We start from the raw sequence: 16,431 nt of genomic DNA, 5'->3' as shown, positions 1-16,431 counted from the left end.
GAGCGCCGGGCCCCGAGCGGGCACCGAGCGGGGATGCTGTGGGGAGATGATGAGTGCGAACGGGAAATCGGCTCCCGCTGGAGCCGTCACTCTGGCTTAAAGCCGGCTGCCTTCCATTAAAGTGAGGAACGTTTCACTGATGTCTGAAATTTTCACAAAATTAAAATTGTTTCATTTAGTGTAGTGTTTGACAGAAAAAAAATGTTACAAAAGAAAAAAAACTAAAAAAGATAAAATAATATCCAGATTAGCTATTCAGACACAGAACGTGAAAGTTTTCCTACTTTGAAGGTAATGGGAGGACGACATTTAATGCCGATGTGGGTAGCTACCAACATAAGTATTCTGGAATATTTTACATGCCCACTTTTCTGATCTTTCAATGCAAAGGGTTTGTTGTTTTGGTTTCTTTTTCCCTAGGTAATGTGTTTCATTTGTATTCATTACTTTCTGCAGTGTTTTGGGGTTTTCTTAAAAAAAACGGATAATGCCTTCAGGGACTACATAGTAACGTTTAGGAAAGCCTTCAGTTAAATGTGTTCATAATCACATTTTTCTGGCAGAAAAATAATAACCTAATAATGTGAAGTCTGTGGTATTTCACTTATATGCAATTTATCACACACTTGCTCATTTCAGACCCAGGAGCAGCTGCTTTTCAGCACAATCTCGTCCACTCGTATTTAAATTTAAATAGCGTATAAAAGACAGAGGATTGAATGTTGTGTCTTACATGGCAGAAAAAGCACTAACTACAGATAAAAATCCACTTGTGAAGTGCTTCATAACATGTTTGGAATCATGTGGATGGGTTTAAATACATGTTTAAGGTTTTGCAGAATAGAGAAATTAATTCAAAATATGCAGGATTTGGCCAGTGTATTTTTTCTCTAGCTACAGCTTAAAGGCACTTACTACTGAAACCAGCACAGAACCAATTTTAACATATGAAATCTGTTTTGGTGTTTTTTCAGCGCATTTCCAGAGTTCTGGAAGATGGAAAGCAGTCTGTGGAGCAGCATTTCAAACCCTCATCAACTGATCTGTGACCAACTTTTACAAGACCACTTCTCAACTGAAAACAATTATATCTACACACAAATATTCTCTTTTAGAGCACCATCTACTCTGAAGAAAGGCAGTGATGGAGAACAACACCTCCCATGGGCTCTGCTAAGTTACTTGTGATACAGATACAGGAATAACATTTGAGGAAAACACTGCAGGATGTGTCCACTGGGATGTGGGACAGAAACCTCTGGCTGTACAGGTCAAAGGGAGCTGGGTGCTCCCTGGGGACAGAGCTTGTTCCTGAGCAGTGACATGTGTGTCCAGGCCAGCAGCAAGGCTCACTGTGTAATGCAGCTCAGGGCTGCTCTTGCCAAACAGCAGAGTTTGGGTTTTCTGGGGCTTGTACAGACATCCAGATATCCTTAAATCCTTGCTGGCAGTGTAGCCAAGGCAACAGATGGCTCAGCACAAAATAGCCACTGACAATTTACTGTGTGGCTGTAGCTGGATTTACAGCCACAGATCCCTCTGCTGCTCCCAGCACTCTGCTCTGTACCTCAATCTTCCCTGGATGGTTCTGTGGCTGTCACTGCCTGGGCTGTTTTCAGAGCAGCAGCTTTGAAAACATGGAAAAGTTTATTTACACATGTGCAAATTGACCTTACATCCAGCAGCATGATGAACAAAAGCTACATTTCCTGATGTTCAATAAAATGTTACAAATCTGTTTTATTTGCCCTGACCCTTTCTCCCTGACATCTCCAGGAGTCGTTGTATGAAAGGTAATAGTTTTTACTGACAGCAAACAGAATTCTACAAGCCCAAGTTTGCTGGGTTCAGATTGATTTTCTGAGTCTTCCCTCCTCCTGAGGTGGGTTGGGAGGTGATGCCTCACTGGTGTGAGGCTCCACAGCACTGCAGGTCAGCACCTCAGAGCCTTCATAACCTGGCAGCTCTTTCTCCAAGTGTGTTCTCCAGATAGAGGGGGGTCTAAAGGTGAATAACTGATTTCCTTCACTCACCCCTTTACATCTCAGACACTAACATAGGTTTATACTAAGTAAATAAAATATGCTCGTGTAAAATGTGGATGAGGGAACTGGCCTTGTTGCCATTTCTACAGATTTGGGAAGGATAAAGAGGTTACAGTTACTTCTTGCTGTGGAGTTCAATTTATGGAAAGACATCTGCAGTTTGTTTAAACCTAAGTTTTTCTATCAACACTCAAACAAACAGTGTGAGTAAATTATTTTTATGAATTTAGCCTCTCTTTGTAAGTTGTCAGAGTGAAGCTGTTTTCTGTAGGAGTAGTTAGTGATTGTTTTCTATGAGAGGTTTGGAATATTTGCCATTGGAATTAATGCTGCACCTCCACCAGAATAACCACAGACAGCAAAACAATATGGGCGCAGGTTTTACACTAACTACAGTGTTGGCATGAATTCTGATAGAATTTGGGTTTCATTTTATTTCATTTGCTTTTCACAGAAACTTGATAATGCTTCTGAAGAGGCACAGAGGAAGAAAGTTTTCCATGAAAAAAGTCTTCTTTTTAATAGAGAAGGTTATCTGTGAGTGGAGAAAGTGAAAGGTTGAAGGGTGCATGTTTAACATCTTGCAAACCTGGGGGAAGAGGAGGGAGGGTGTCAAAGCTGTCCTTCAATATTATCTGCAGGTACCCTGAATATAGCACAAAATAAACAAGTATTTTAAAAGAAAAGTTTTGGTTCTAGTGGAAATGAGTAAGAAAATTATTATTTAGGAACTGTTTATTCTTTGTAAAAATACCCTTAAAGGTTACCTTTTATTTATTGTATCTTGCAGTGATGTTTTCAGGTGAGTGGAAAAATTTAATTTTACTTCTAGCTGTTATTATAAATTGTTATTGAAATACTGTGACTCAAAACAAACAAGTAGCAATAATGGAAGTGAAAGAAATGCCCAGAAACAAATACCAGGAAGGAGGGAGCCCAATGTCCAAAGGAAGTTTGGTGTTGGGTGTTAAGACAGTGGTTCAAGATTCCTGCTTGTGTTTTGCTCAGGTTTTAGTACAGTTTTTGGGGAAGAGTTTAGGTTCACATTTAGTTTACTAAATATCAGTGATAATTTTTTTCATTGTCCCATACCACAGATTGTCCTCCCCTTGCCAGCCCAAGTTCCAAGCCTGAAATCATGTCAATCAACCCTGAGCAGAAAAGCAAAATTACTAAGAAAAAATAGCTGCCAAGAACAGGGCATTCATAGAACTGGGATTTTAAGGATGTTTGGACAACAAGCTCCAGCTTTTCACAAGTTTCCAGAAACTGTGGATACTGACATTTAGTGCAAACAAACAACATAGCATGAAGGACAACTGATGCCCTGGGACAATGAAGTGCCAGCATGGCAACATCTGTTTAAAAATGTGAATCAGCACTGGTTGCTGCCGTGTGTGTCATGAGCTCAACAGGCCTTTAGTTCATGTGTGCAGAGGTGGGGGACAGAACCTGGATTTGACATTCTTTGAGGTGAAGCACAGAGGGCAGAAATTTCCTGCAGGACAGGGTGAGGCTGTGGCTGCTGTGGAGAGAATTAGTGCAGCATGAATGGCTCCAGCTCTGGAATGGCTTCAGGAACCCCACCACGTTCTCATGTGCTTTTCTGTACCAGGTATTTCCCCTCTCTGTGACATTTCCAGTTGTCTGGCTGGTGACAGTCTGGTTTGCTCTCACATGGCGCTCAGATAAGGATGGGGCTGTGTGATCTGTAATTAATGAGCTGTTTGAAGGGCAGGAAAGCTGCACATGCAGCTGAATTTGATGAGCTGACCTGCACGGAGCTGTTACACTGCAATGACCTGAGATGCATTTAAGCAGCACATTGTAGTTCAGTTCAGGCAGAAATCTCATTTTTACCCAGACACAGGTACCTGGGTGTGTCTGTGGACTGTAAAACCATGTCAGAGGTGCTGTCCAGCCCCAGGAGCCACTGTGTCAGTGCAGCACAAGGTCTGCACAGCAAATGTTGGCATTTACCCACGTCAGGGTACTCAGGAGTATCCTCACCTGACCTGGGTATCCAGCCTGCCCTTGTTTGTGCCATGAAATTATACCAAGTTCTTATTATGAAATTATGACTTAAATATTCATTCTTTGGGGGAAATTAATGCCCTTAAAATCTCATTTAAAATTAGCTGGTGTGAGCTATAGGAAAATGGTCAGAGTCTAAGTCAATAAGGATCAAGTTTCTTGAGGAGGAAGGAGAGTTTTATTAAAGATTTTACAGACCTTAGGAACACATTGTTCTGGAACTTGAATGTGTGATAGTCCTGTGTACCTGCCTGACATTGAACTTTTATCTCTATCACACACAGCTGTAACCTTCTTTATTAGACAGTAGAAATTGTGGGTGAGGAGAATCATGGCACAGTTTGAGTTGGAAAAGACCTTAAAAATCAACAATTTCCAGTGCCCATTGAGGGTCCTGGTGGCACACTGGTTATTCTGTGAGGACTCCACTGACACATCAGACATCACTGGATCTCTGCTTTCATTTGTTCCACCCTGACCATGGCATGAGGGCACTGTTAGTAAGAAGAGGTGTTAAATATATTTTTAAAATACCATGATAGGAAAGAGAAAGTGGTTTTACTTTTTATTAAATCTGGTTTCTGTTTAAGTCAGCCACAGTCCAAGAGTCATGTTTGAAGGCACTCAACTGTATAATTCTTTTGCTCACTTCCTCTGCTATGTTCAAGGATTTTAGCTTAAGTGTCATAAAAATACTAGAGGATCCTTTTTTTTTTCATTCTAGCTTCAGAACAAAACTATTTAAATGATGAAGAATTTGTCCCAGAGACTGGTTCCATACATGCCAGTGTCAATGGGAATCACCCAGAACTAGGGCATTCTGTTTAAAACAAAAGCACGGGTCAATTCTCCAGAGTGAAGGAAGATAAAAGGAATAACTTAACCAAACACAGCATTTTTCTCATTGAAAAATCAAGAGAAATCAGTGAATTTAAAGAGAACGTCTGTTTTCCAGACCCTTTTTTTTTAACTGTTTCTGAGGAGGGAAGAAAATGAAACAGTTTAAGGATTCTTTCCCTCAATATTTTTTGGATGAAGAGATGTCCATCTTTTTAGATGCATCTCTGTTTTTTTTAGGAATATGGAAGCTTCCATGAAACAAATCTTGCAGTCATCTCCTATCCTGGGTGCCTTGGAGAAATCCCTGCATAGAATTTATATTTCCCTGCCAGAACTGAGTTCCTGCTTGCTCTTAGGCATTCGAGGTCCTTCTGAGGGGGAGCATTGAGCAACACTCCAGGGCTGCCCTCAGCTGGAAGGACTTCAGCACTGGCAGTGTTTACTGCTCTGGGGTGAGGAGAGGACTTGTTCTTTATTGACTCTGTGTAATTGTCTGTTCTGATTTGCTCTTATGATGCAGAGGGTGCTAAAGATTAACACTGTAAATGAAGAATTGCTCTGCAAACAAACCTCGGGTAGGCCACAGATTTCATAAACTTTTAAATGTTAGATAAATTTAATCACGGCTTTAAAGCGAGGGCAGTTTGATCTGATTGGGTTTGGCAGAGAATTATCCTTTTTCAATGCAGTTTTTTGTCTTTCAGGATAGCTGACAGCTTCTGTGTGCCATGAGAGATCTTTCCTGTGGCTGAGCCTGTGATGAGACAGCCCCTGTGAGTGTCTGAGCTGGAACAGAGTGTCTGTGATAATGATTTTTTCATGTGTATTAATGCATGCTGCAGCTCCAGATGCCCCACTCTGTGTGGGGGTATTCAACCTGCATTCAGTACCAGGTTCATGTGGCAGGCATGACTGATCTCTCATTCTCAGTTAACCCTTGAGAGGCCTTGCCAGTGCTGGGATCAGTCCAGCTCATGGCAGGTGGCTGCTGAGGGTGTCACCACGGGTTTAAAAGGCACAACACAGGTGATGGGCATCAGAAAACACTCATTGAAGGGATCTATGCCCTGGCAAACCAGCATCCAGAAAATACTTATGTAGGTGAGGTAGCAGGAATCTTGTGCTGTTGTAACTAGAAAAAGTCTAAACAACTCTTCTTGTTCAACAGATATTTTGAGGGAAGGCTTCCTGTGGCATGTTTATTTATATGTTTTTGGATATAAAAAACCTGCCCTGGATAGAGTAGCTTTAGATGCAGACCTTTTAACCTTGTATTTCGTACGGTATTTTATTGTACACTAAAGTATGTTATGATTGGATACCTGGATTCTACAAATAATGAGGAATGCAAAACCTTTCTTCAGTTGCTTTGACACACGCAGTAGCACTAGTGCACAGTCCCTGAATTCAGAGTCTTTCTTTACAACTGCATTTGGTCTAATTTCACAAGACAGGAAAAGATGAATATTGGAAATCAGGGTGGGGAAACAGAAAAGGAAAAAAAAAAAGAAAAAAGGAAACTAATCTAAAACAAAGACATCTCTAAATCTACCAGAATTTCCAGAGAGAATTCCAAAGCAAATGAAGGATTTTAATAGGAAAAGGTTTAAAGTGTTTCCCCATGGAATGGGTTGTTTTTATAGATCCGGGTGACCCTGGCCAGTAGCAGCAGGACAGGAGGCTCCAGGGCAGCCGTGCATTCCCAGGCAGTGTCACCGGGTGGCGATAGGATGTCGCGATACCCTGCCCGTGTCGCGGCTGGCCCTGCTGGGGCACTGTGATAATCCTGGAAGCGCCGGGATGACCAGAGCCCTAAATCACCGCCCGCAGGTCCGGTTATCTCAGCCCCCAGCACTCCAACCCGGCTGCAGTAAAACAGCCCGGAGTTCATCTGGGCCGGGGCTGGCCGCAGAGAAGTTCCCGGCGCTTGCACCGATCCGCATTCCAGCTTTAGTCTCTAATTAATTCCCCCTAAGTGTTTGTGTAGTGCATGTACTAAAGGGTGTACAACATTGAATTCTTTTTTTTTCCTTAAAAAACGAAGTCATGTTTTCTGAAAAATTCTGCGGTTTTAAAATGTCTTTTCAATGAAATCTCCAATTGAATAGTGGAGAGGGAGGAGCTGATTTATCCTCACCAGCAAATACCTTGATGTTGAAATGTGACTGAAACAAAAGCAGTAGCATGTTGCTCTTCTTTCTGTAGAAAAGAAAAAAAAAACATGTTTCTTTTTTCTTTCTATAAATCATTGAAATGAATGAATTCATTTCATTGAAATGCACAAAAATTTAAACTCTGAAGGGTTTTGGAAGTGTGTACAGATTAATTTCTTTGGTACCCGTGTTGATGTTCATACAAGACCTCATTTAATTTTAGCCCCACTGATTTCTTGTATAAACACACGTTTAGTGCTGAGAGTGGAACAAGTAGATGATCTGAAAGAGGGAACCCTGTTGGGTTTTGCACAGAATTATCCTTTTTCAATGTAGTTTTTTGTTTTCCAGGATAGCTACAGCTTCTGTGTGCCATGAGGGCTGTCAAAGTATGATTGATTGAAGGGTCTGTATCTGTATTAATTTCCTATAAGTGGGAGGGACACCTCAGATTCTACCACGAGAAGGATTTGTCACAGAGTGATTCTGCCCCTCTGTGGCAGATGTGACCATGTCTGTGTCCCTCAGCACAGCAGACCCCAGGGGAAATCCCACCTCACAGCATCCCAGCCAAAGGGAAGCTATGGATTCCTTGCCTGCCTGTGGCCTGTCACAACTGATCCACGAGCCAGGGGACACCTAATGCCCTCTACCATATTTATTATATGCTAGGAGATGGTAGAAGGCCTTTTTGGAGGTAGGAGTTATGACTGCTTTTATTATCATCATTCTCATGTTAGAGAGCAGCTATGAGCCCTTACAAGGTTTCACAGCCTTCTAAAAACCCAGTTCTAAAGTTGCTTCAAAAATCCACAGTGATTTTGTTCTGGAAGGCTTGAAAAGTCTAAGGGCATTCTAGCATTGTAGCACTTATGGCACAGATCCAAATGATATTGCATTTTCCATTAATTTAATGGAACCTGCCTTTCTAGAAATAAAGCTCAGTTCCCTTGGTTTCCAGTACTGTATTTTAAATTTCTTCTTCTTTTGTAATGTCGTTGAGATGACATTGCTTTGCTGCTACAGCCTGTTGGTGTGGTTTATTTTGTGGATATGCTGGGCAGATGATTAATGGAATAAGACATGAAGACTTCTAAAAGTAAACTGCTGGACAACTGAGAACTTAGAGAATTTTTCACTGTGTGAAAATGGCTTATTGATGGATACTGACCTGTTTCTGAATTCAGGGTGTGAAATGCTTGAAATAAGGTGGGTTGCTTGGTATACTGACTTACATATGGACCCTTTTCTTTTAAAAACAGTTTTTCCCTCTTTGTGACCACAGGAATTGTTTCTATGAACCATGTGCTGGTGTGTGCACACCTCTGCCCAGTCACTGCATTTCAGAAACTGCATTGTAGGTTACTGTGCAGTATAAGTGGAAATGTGGAGTTATCTGAGTTTAAAGGAAATTAATCTGAACCTTTCTTAACCCAAGATTTCAGATATTTTCTTTTATAGAAGGGTAGTCAGTGTGAGGAAATACTACTGTTGGCTGGAGTAGAGGGGTACATGGAGCTGACCTAAAAACCTATGGAAAACAATGGGCTCAGCCTCAACCCTGCAGATTTTGGAGCTTCACTCAAGAAATTGAGAGGAGCAAATATTTGTATAACACAAGAGTTGTCAACAGTCTTTGGTTTGACAACAATCTGTGGTTGACCAGGCTTCCAGCTGGTAGAGACAAGCACCCAGGGCCATGCAGGACTGCACTGCAGTCAAAGACATGTTAAAAATGTGATGCATCCTGCCTAGTCAGACCATACTGACCCAATGCATTTGGAAATAAGGATTATTAAACTTTCTCCAGCAGCAGCCTGCAATTTATTTGCAGAGATTTTAATCCCTAACCAAGATCTGTTAGTGTAGCTTGGTCAGCACGCCACCTTCTTCCAGCCTCTTTATACGGAAGCCTGACCAGTTTTCCTTCTCTTTTCTCCACTTCTGGGATTGCTGCCTTCTTCCAGCCCTGCCAAAAGCAAGACTCTCAGTGAAGACCCCAGGACAGCACTCCTGGTTAGACTCAATTTCCTTCAGCTCTGACTCAGCCACCACAGCTTGACCAGAGCTGATTCTCTCCTCGCCTGCAAAGGAGCATCTGCAGCAGAGGAGCTGCCCAGGAGCATGTGCTGCAGTGACCCTGCAGCAGCAAGGCGTGCCCAGAGCACTCACAAAGTGCCTTTTCCTGGCACAGTTTATAGTCTGCTCTGAGTAAATCAGGCCCAGCCAGCTGAAGGGAAATGCTGCTGATGGGATTGTGTCCTGTGCCAGCTCAGCCATGCCAGGGAGGGATCAGACTTTGTCCCCCTTTCACAGCTCCGTGGGCAGCAGCCCAGAGGTGTCTCTGCACCTCCCTGCTGTAAAAGCAGCACTTGCCATCCTCACCCTGCTTTTCTGTGGGAGCTCAGGAGGGAGAGCTGGCAGGGCTGGGCATTCCCTGGCACAGCACAGCTCGGGCTCACCCTGCTCCATGCCCTGCACAGAACCTCACAGGAGTCCTTGGCAGAGGGAATTTTACACACCAGTCTGGCTGCAGCACTAATGCTTTTGCCCTTTGTAAAGCCTGGGCTTTTTCAAAGCCTGTATTCACTCAGCACCCACTTGAGTGTATTTTTATTTTAACTGTGCATGCAGTGCACCTCAGGGAATAAGTATTAAATGTCACTCATCAAAGTCCATGATGCAGTTAGTTGAATTTTTACTTCTTGGAATAAATTTACAAGTTTTTCTTGTTTTCAATGGGTTTTTTGGCAAAAAATCTAATTTGTTGAGCAGGTCAAAATGTATTATGTTTACTTTTCTCACTATATTCTGGCTCTTTAGTTAATTGTAAGTGTGGCTTTACTTGTGTTTCTTAAATGTTTTATCCTATTGACTCTTCTGTAAATGAAGGGGAGTTATTGGCAATATACCAGTATTTTCAGGAATACACATATAATTTTAAAATACATCTATATGTTGAAAAGTTAACTAGGAAGCTGTAGGGGATGTTGCTCAAATAGCATTTTGCATGTTTGTAACTCAGATTCTTATGGTGAAAAAGATTATTTCAGATTAGGTTCTTGAGGAAGGAGGCACTCACATTATGAGCTCCTGAAAAATAATTCATTTTCTTTCTTTTTTTTTTTTTGTCCAAGTCACCTTTTGCACAGCAGTTGTCACTTAGAAAATAAGCCAGTCCCACCACGTTCCACTTAACTGTTGACTGTTTTATGTGTGTCTCTGAACAGGTTATTTAGCATTTACATATTCTGAGCTCTCAGCCATTCAAATTAAAGTAACAGCTTGTTTGTTGTGGTAGAAATGATTTTCTGTGCAGTGAAAGCATGGATTTTTAAAGTAACAGCTGTGGAGCTCTGCTTCTGAGCTGGCAGATTGGCTTGCTTTGTCATTCTGTGCTCAATATTTCAGCAGCATTCCCAGTGGAATTTTTTCACACCTTTCAAAGCACCAATATGGACATGACATTAGTAAATCACTAATTCTTAGGCAGTGGGGAGTCTGGGTGGTTGTGCTACAGCACAAAGGATTAAGGTGAATGTGTGACAAAGCAAAAGGCCTTTGGTACAGGCAGGAATTCAAATCCATGGGTCAAAACTGTTGTCTCTGCAGAAATTACAGGACAAGAGCTATCTGGAAGGCTCTGCCACACCATGACCTTCTTTAATTGCATGGATATTAAGGCTGAGGCAAGATTTAAATGATGTGTGTGTTTAATCACAAGAAAGATAGGCAATTATGACTGTGAAGGGAACTGCAGCTCTGCCCTAGCTCCAGTGCAGGGTTCATGCAGTGAAGAGCTGCCATGCTGAGACAGGGGTGGTGAGATTGCAGCTCTGCTCTCTCCTCCTTCAAACGTGCAGGGTGCCATGCAAAGCACTAAGGATTTGTCCAAATCATAAATGGGCTAGAGATTTTTCCTTATTTCTTAATTTTAAGGAATCAGCTTTTGTCTGTATAGTTAAAGATGAAGTTATTGGAACTTGGCTAAAAAGAGCTGTGCTGAACACTGTTGCTGCTTTCCTGTTTGGTAGTTGTGCTGAGAGGTTTTATGAGCTCTCTGTAGCAATCCTGCAGCAAAGAGGAAGCAACACATAATGATTTCCCATCTCAGTTCACCAATTTAAGCTCTAAAGAAAGGTTTGATTATTAAGCTTGAAATTTTTTCCTCACAAGATTAATCCTTACTTTAGGGAGTTAATTCCATTTATATCAGTAAGATTACTCACGTGAGTAACCAGCCACAGAATTTGCCTGTAGTACTGTGATTGCCTAGGGGGAAGTACAAGCAAGTCTGCAATTAAAGTTACAAAAGGAAAAGGTTTGACCTTTTCTTTTCTTTTCTTCTTTTTTTTTTTTAAGTATATATCTCTACTGTTTCATTGACTAGTGACAATGGCTTTTGCATTCTGAGGGGTTACTAACAGCAGCACAAAATGGCTTTTCCTTAATAAGAAAAAAATAGGAAATGCTAAAGTTTCACTGTGAAAGGTAGAAAGAGGAGGATCTCTGAGTTTTAACTTCAAGAAGCCCCAGGCTTTCTTCATGTGCATCACATTAGTGGAAAATTCCTTCATTCATTTAAGAAGATAAACAGTTGTAACTTTCACGTTTGGTTGATGTGACATCAATGACTGAGTGGGACTGCCAGCATTCCAAAAAGGATATCGTCCTCATCTGCAGCCACTCAGGGCTGCGGGGTGGAGCCTGCAGCCCGGGCTGAAACATTTACAGGTGCATAAGTACCTAGGGAAGGGCACAGGTGATGCACCTGTCCCGGGAAAGGAGCACTAGCACAGGTGTGTCACAGCTCAGCAGCTGCCTGGCTCAGAGCATGAGCTTCTTTGAGCCCCCATCGCACTCCCCTCCACGCTGCAGCCCACAGTTCCCCAACATCGGCCAGGAGCCTCCGGAGATGAACATCTACTACGAGAACTTCTTCCACCCACAGAACGTCCCCAGCCCGCAGAGGCCAAGCACCTTTGAGACAGCAGATTACAGCAGCACTCCCAATCCTTACCTCTGGCTAAATGGACCTTCCATTACTCCCCCACCGTACCTGCCAGGATCCAACGCCAGCCCCTTCATCCCGCAGTCCTACGGGATGCAGAGGCAGCTCCTGCCCAACGTGCACGGCTTGGGAGGAACTGACCTTGGCTGGCTTCCCCTCCCGTCCCAAGAGGAGCTCATGAAGTTGGTGAGACCTCCTTACTCCTACTCTGCCCTCATTGCCATGGCCATCCACGGGGCACCTGACAAGAGGCTGACTCTGAGCCAGATCTACCAGTACGTGGCTGACAACTTCCCGTTCTACAACAAAAGCAAGGCTGGCTGGCAGAATTCCATCCGGCACAACTTGTCTCTCAACGACTGCTTCAAGAAGGTGCCTCGAGATGAAGATGATCCAGGTATACCCCTCTCCCCCTTTTCCCCCACCTCTCATTAACCTTGATGAATTTTAAAATACTTACTGCACTGTAAAGAGCCATAGTAGCCCAGATACAGGACATAGACACAGCAGCACTTTGTTTTCAAAAGGCTGAACTAGAAAGCAGCTGTGCACAGGTGAGGTGTGAATCAGTGCTGCTGTGAGATCTCTGCAGGGAAGGGAATTCTGTCCTGCCCTGGGTCCCCCTGAGAATGGATCAATGAGCTGAGCATGAGACTCAGCACACACAGGAACATTTAACTAGGCAAGACACACTCATGACCCATTTGGTGTAATGCATGATTTGTGTCAAACTTAACTGGGAATTCAGGGGAAGGGTATTTGTCAAAGAAATCCAATGGCTTTGGGGAGTCAGCATTAATTCTCAAGAGGAGAGCAGGGTGCTTTTATTTTGTTTCTTTCAATTAGTGTTTTCCTTGGAATGACACCTCTGCCATTACCAACCCCTTGGCTGGTAGGCTGTCAGATATTCCTTCATTCATGGCTTCCTATCAATAGCTGTTAAGAACCATGGAGAACATTAAAAACTCATTAAAATGATTCTGCAGTAGAGGGCCAAAAGTCTAGTTCTATCTTGTTAGAAACCTATGCTACCCCACTGAATCTGGAGTGGGATCCCAGTGTGGGACTTGATTACTCTCTGCTATAAATTCAGAAGACCAGCTGTATACTGAAAACCTCCTTCCCTCACCAAGAAAACAAAACATAAAGCCCTCCCAGTGACTCCACTTGTATTTTTGTCATGTGAAGAGTCAGACTAAAGGGTAGAGCTAGAACTTTAAACCTTTTTTCTGAATTCGACAGACTTGTACTTTTGAATGACCAAAAATCCATGTGTATTGCTCATGCAATTGTTCTGTTTCTGGGAAATGCGAGAAGCCCTGTAAAGCCCTAAATGACTGGGGGTTTTGTTTGTTTGTGTGCTTATTTTTAAACTAAAAGTGTGGGTTTGTTTCCTTGGATAGGAAAAGGGAATTACTGGACTCTGGACCCAAACTGTGAGAAGATGTTTGACAATGGAAACTTTCGCAGGAAGCGGAAGAGAAAGTCTGACATTGAGGCCAGTGCTGCTGCTCTTGCGTCGGAGAAATCCGAGGACAGTACCCTGAGTGGCAGCCCCAAAGCTGCAGAGCATCAGGATATCTTGGAAAACTCATCACCTGGGGCTGACAATTCACCTGAGAAAGGATCTCCTCCTCCCTCCTCCAGCAGCCCGTGCCTCAGTAACTTCCTCTCCAGCATGACCGCCTACGTCCACAGCTCCAGCTCGGGGAGCCGCTCGGGGCCTGTGGGACTCAGCTCTGAACCCATTGACAAAATGGGGCAGAACATGGTAGGCTTCAATTCCTACTCCCCACTCTCCAGTATTCCCAGCCATGGTGTGGGAGACTGGTCCAATTCCATGCCTTCCAGTCACCTTGGCCACAACAACTCAGTGCTCAACCAGTTTAACACCCATTTTTACAGCAGCCTCAGCACAAACAACACCCTGTACTCCAGGGAAGGGACAGAGGTTTAAATGAAGGATTCTAGGACACTAAAGGATAGTTATTTATGAGAGGAAATGATCCATGGGCAGGTGATTAGCATTAGGCTCTTGTCTCTAGGGCCACACTGCATCTTCCTCCTGACAGCCACAAACTCGTTACCCATTATACTGAAATCACAAACACTCCACGTTCAGCAGCTGCACGTGGAAAATCAGGGATCCCAAGAGGAAGAACAGTAAAAAGGTCTCCTTAGACACTACTTGTACTGCTGCCAACCAGGCAGGCTCCTCTACAGAAGTCCTTGAGAAGTTACAGTTTGCCTTAGGCAGGAGGCTCTTTCTGGTGAGGCATTAACATTGCTGTGCTTTTTAAAGTCATAACAGAAATGTGGTGGTACTTTCAAATATCCTGTCTTCAGGTATAGGCTGCCTCTACTAAATGCTCAGCAAGTTCTTATTTGGCCAAAGCTTTCCTGAACACAGCAGAATCCATAATAAAAACCACTGTATAGTAATAACCAACACTTGAATGGGTGAGTGCTGCCTTTGGCTTTTTCTCATGCCAGTGCAGACCTGTTCTAAAGCTTGACCCCCTTTCCAGTCCCGGGGGAAATGTGGCTGTGCAGCAAACTGACAGCATCATGGACACAACAGGAATTTTGAAGTTGCAGGCAAGCATAACAAAATACACTGGAATTGTCTTCTGCTGTTGGATCTTTGTGTTTTCAATTCTAATTACAGGGTCAATTTTATTCCTTACACATGTAAATCTAGCCACATAAGGGAAACAGGATCTGTCCTGAATATATAAATATATATGTTTAAGACATGTTTTTTTTTCTAAGAAGAAAACACATTTGTTATATCTTAACTTTCGATGTGAATTATTTCTACTGAGTAAAGGGTTTGAATAGTGGGGTGGGAGGTGAGGGAGGAAGAAAAGGGAGGTAAGAAGTTTAACTGTCTCTGAATTTCAGTTTCAAAGGCTGGATCTTTCAGAGCATCAAATGCAGATATTGTAAAAAGTCTCTGTACTGTATTTTTTTCATTTTATAAAAGTCCATGCTGTTTGTCCTTGTGTAAATATTAGAAATAATTCTTATTTTTCCTACACTCTACTGTAGCAACAAACATTTCAAAATATAGATGAAGTTTTTTTTAAACCAAGGCTTGACTCAAGTTTCACATTCATGTACAGTAATATGTCAAAATGGATAATCCCAGAAGCATTTTTAATAAAGCATTTGTATAGAAGAGTGTGTACTTGTGTTTGTTTGTACTGCACTACTCAAGCCTTTAAAAGTCTCCTTACCTGTGTGACTTGAGCAATTCCTGTGAGGAAGAGCAGGGTAATGGTAGCAGAAGGTCAGATGCTGAGATGACATGTCCAGGCCATCAGCATTTGCATACCTGGAAAATATAACTGGCTGCTATTATGCAAAATACTATCACTGAATAAAAATCACCCTTGGAATTTCCCTGCTGGAGTAAAGTGGTGCCAATCACTTAAATTTCAGAAAGCAGACTGTTTTCACCTGTCAATTAGCCAATATGACTGCAATTTTCCTGCATTCTTATTTATTATTGAATTTCTTTTATGTTTCAAGTTTTCCACTATCAAGGTTGCTCTGACTTTTCCTAGTTTTAGATCCACTATAATAAATTGCCACTTGGGAGCTGAAGCCTACCTACACTAATAACACCTTTGTTCAATAAAAAAAAGAAAATGCCCTTCTGGTGGTGTCCTTGTGCCATCACTGCAAGTTTCTCTCAAGTCAGGCACTTCCTGAGGCCTGAGCTGCAACCCCTGCCCTCAGAATCTCAGCCTGCTGGGTGGGCTGCAAGATTTGTCATGTTTAAACTGAGAAATGTCTCAACTGCTCATGTTAAACTGAGAAATGTCTTCAGTCACTGTGCTTATGCCTTGGATTCACAGATTTGCCACAAATTGCCCAGAAATACAGTTCCTGTAGAATATATGGTCCACAAATTCAGAGGAACTGTGTTCTTTAGTGCTGAAATGGAAAATGTTCCATTATGAACTTAGAGACCAAAAGTGTTGGAGGAAAAAAAGGTGGAAAATAAAGTAAGAATGACATTGCTAAATGACAGCAGAGAGTAAAAAGCAACTCCTTTGTCACTCAGCACTTTGTTTGACTCTCCTAGCACCCAATCCCAGATAATAACAGGAACTCCATAGAGGTGCGCACAAAAACAAGTTTGTGCCTCATGGCTTCCCAGATGCTGTCAACCCAATGCCACGTTTGGCTTCTGCATGCTGAGCAAGTGCTGCCAAAATTCCAGCTCACAAAGGTTTGTTCTCCAGTGTCCTCCCTGAACACCAAGGAATTGATTCCCCTGCAGCCACTGAGCTGGCTCGGCACATCAGCTCACCTGGTGGAGCTGCTCCTCAAGGAGGAG

The 16,431-nt window shown here is 42.6% G+C and overlaps 2 protein-coding genes across 3 annotated transcripts in view; both read left to right on the top strand.

The window, feature by feature from the left end:
- DOCK2 (dedicator of cytokinesis 2) overlaps nt 1–1,694 on the top strand; it is a 179,510-nt gene extending 177,816 nt beyond the window's left edge. Inside the window, exon 52 of the mRNA XM_005425361.2 lies at nt 975–1,694. Within this exon, the coding sequence (XP_005425418.1) occupies nt 975–1,049 (75 nt within the window). The 3' untranslated portion in view covers nt 1,050–1,694. The remainder of the gene's footprint in view (nt 1–974) is intronic.
- A 10,212-nt stretch (nt 1,695–11,906) lies between these two features.
- Nucleotides 11,907–14,833, top strand: FOXI1 (forkhead box I1). 2 transcript variants are annotated; one of them, XM_005425359.1, is made up of 2 exons: nt 11,907–12,480; nt 13,487–14,833. In XM_005425359.1, exons 1-2 carry the CDS (start codon nt 11,907–11,909, stop codon nt 14,038–14,040), a joined length of 1,128 nt encoding a protein of 375 aa, XP_005425416.1. In that variant the 3' UTR covers nt 14,041–14,833. The 2 variants fall into 2 exon arrangements, with proteins under 2 accessions (XP_005425416.1, XP_005425417.1); XM_005425360.1 differs by having other exon boundaries at nt 11,907–12,515; nt 13,807–14,040.
- The last annotated feature ends 1,598 nt before the right edge of the window (nt 14,834–16,431 follow it).

This window comes from Geospiza fortis, unplaced genomic scaffold (assembly GCF_000277835.1).
Source record: "Geospiza fortis unplaced genomic scaffold, GeoFor_1.0 scaffold413, whole genome shotgun sequence".
Classification (NCBI taxonomy): domain Eukaryota; kingdom Metazoa; phylum Chordata; class Aves; order Passeriformes; family Thraupidae; genus Geospiza; species Geospiza fortis.
The sequence above is the reverse complement of the archived record's forward strand: the minus strand, read 5'-3'. Positions and strand labels throughout refer to the sequence as shown.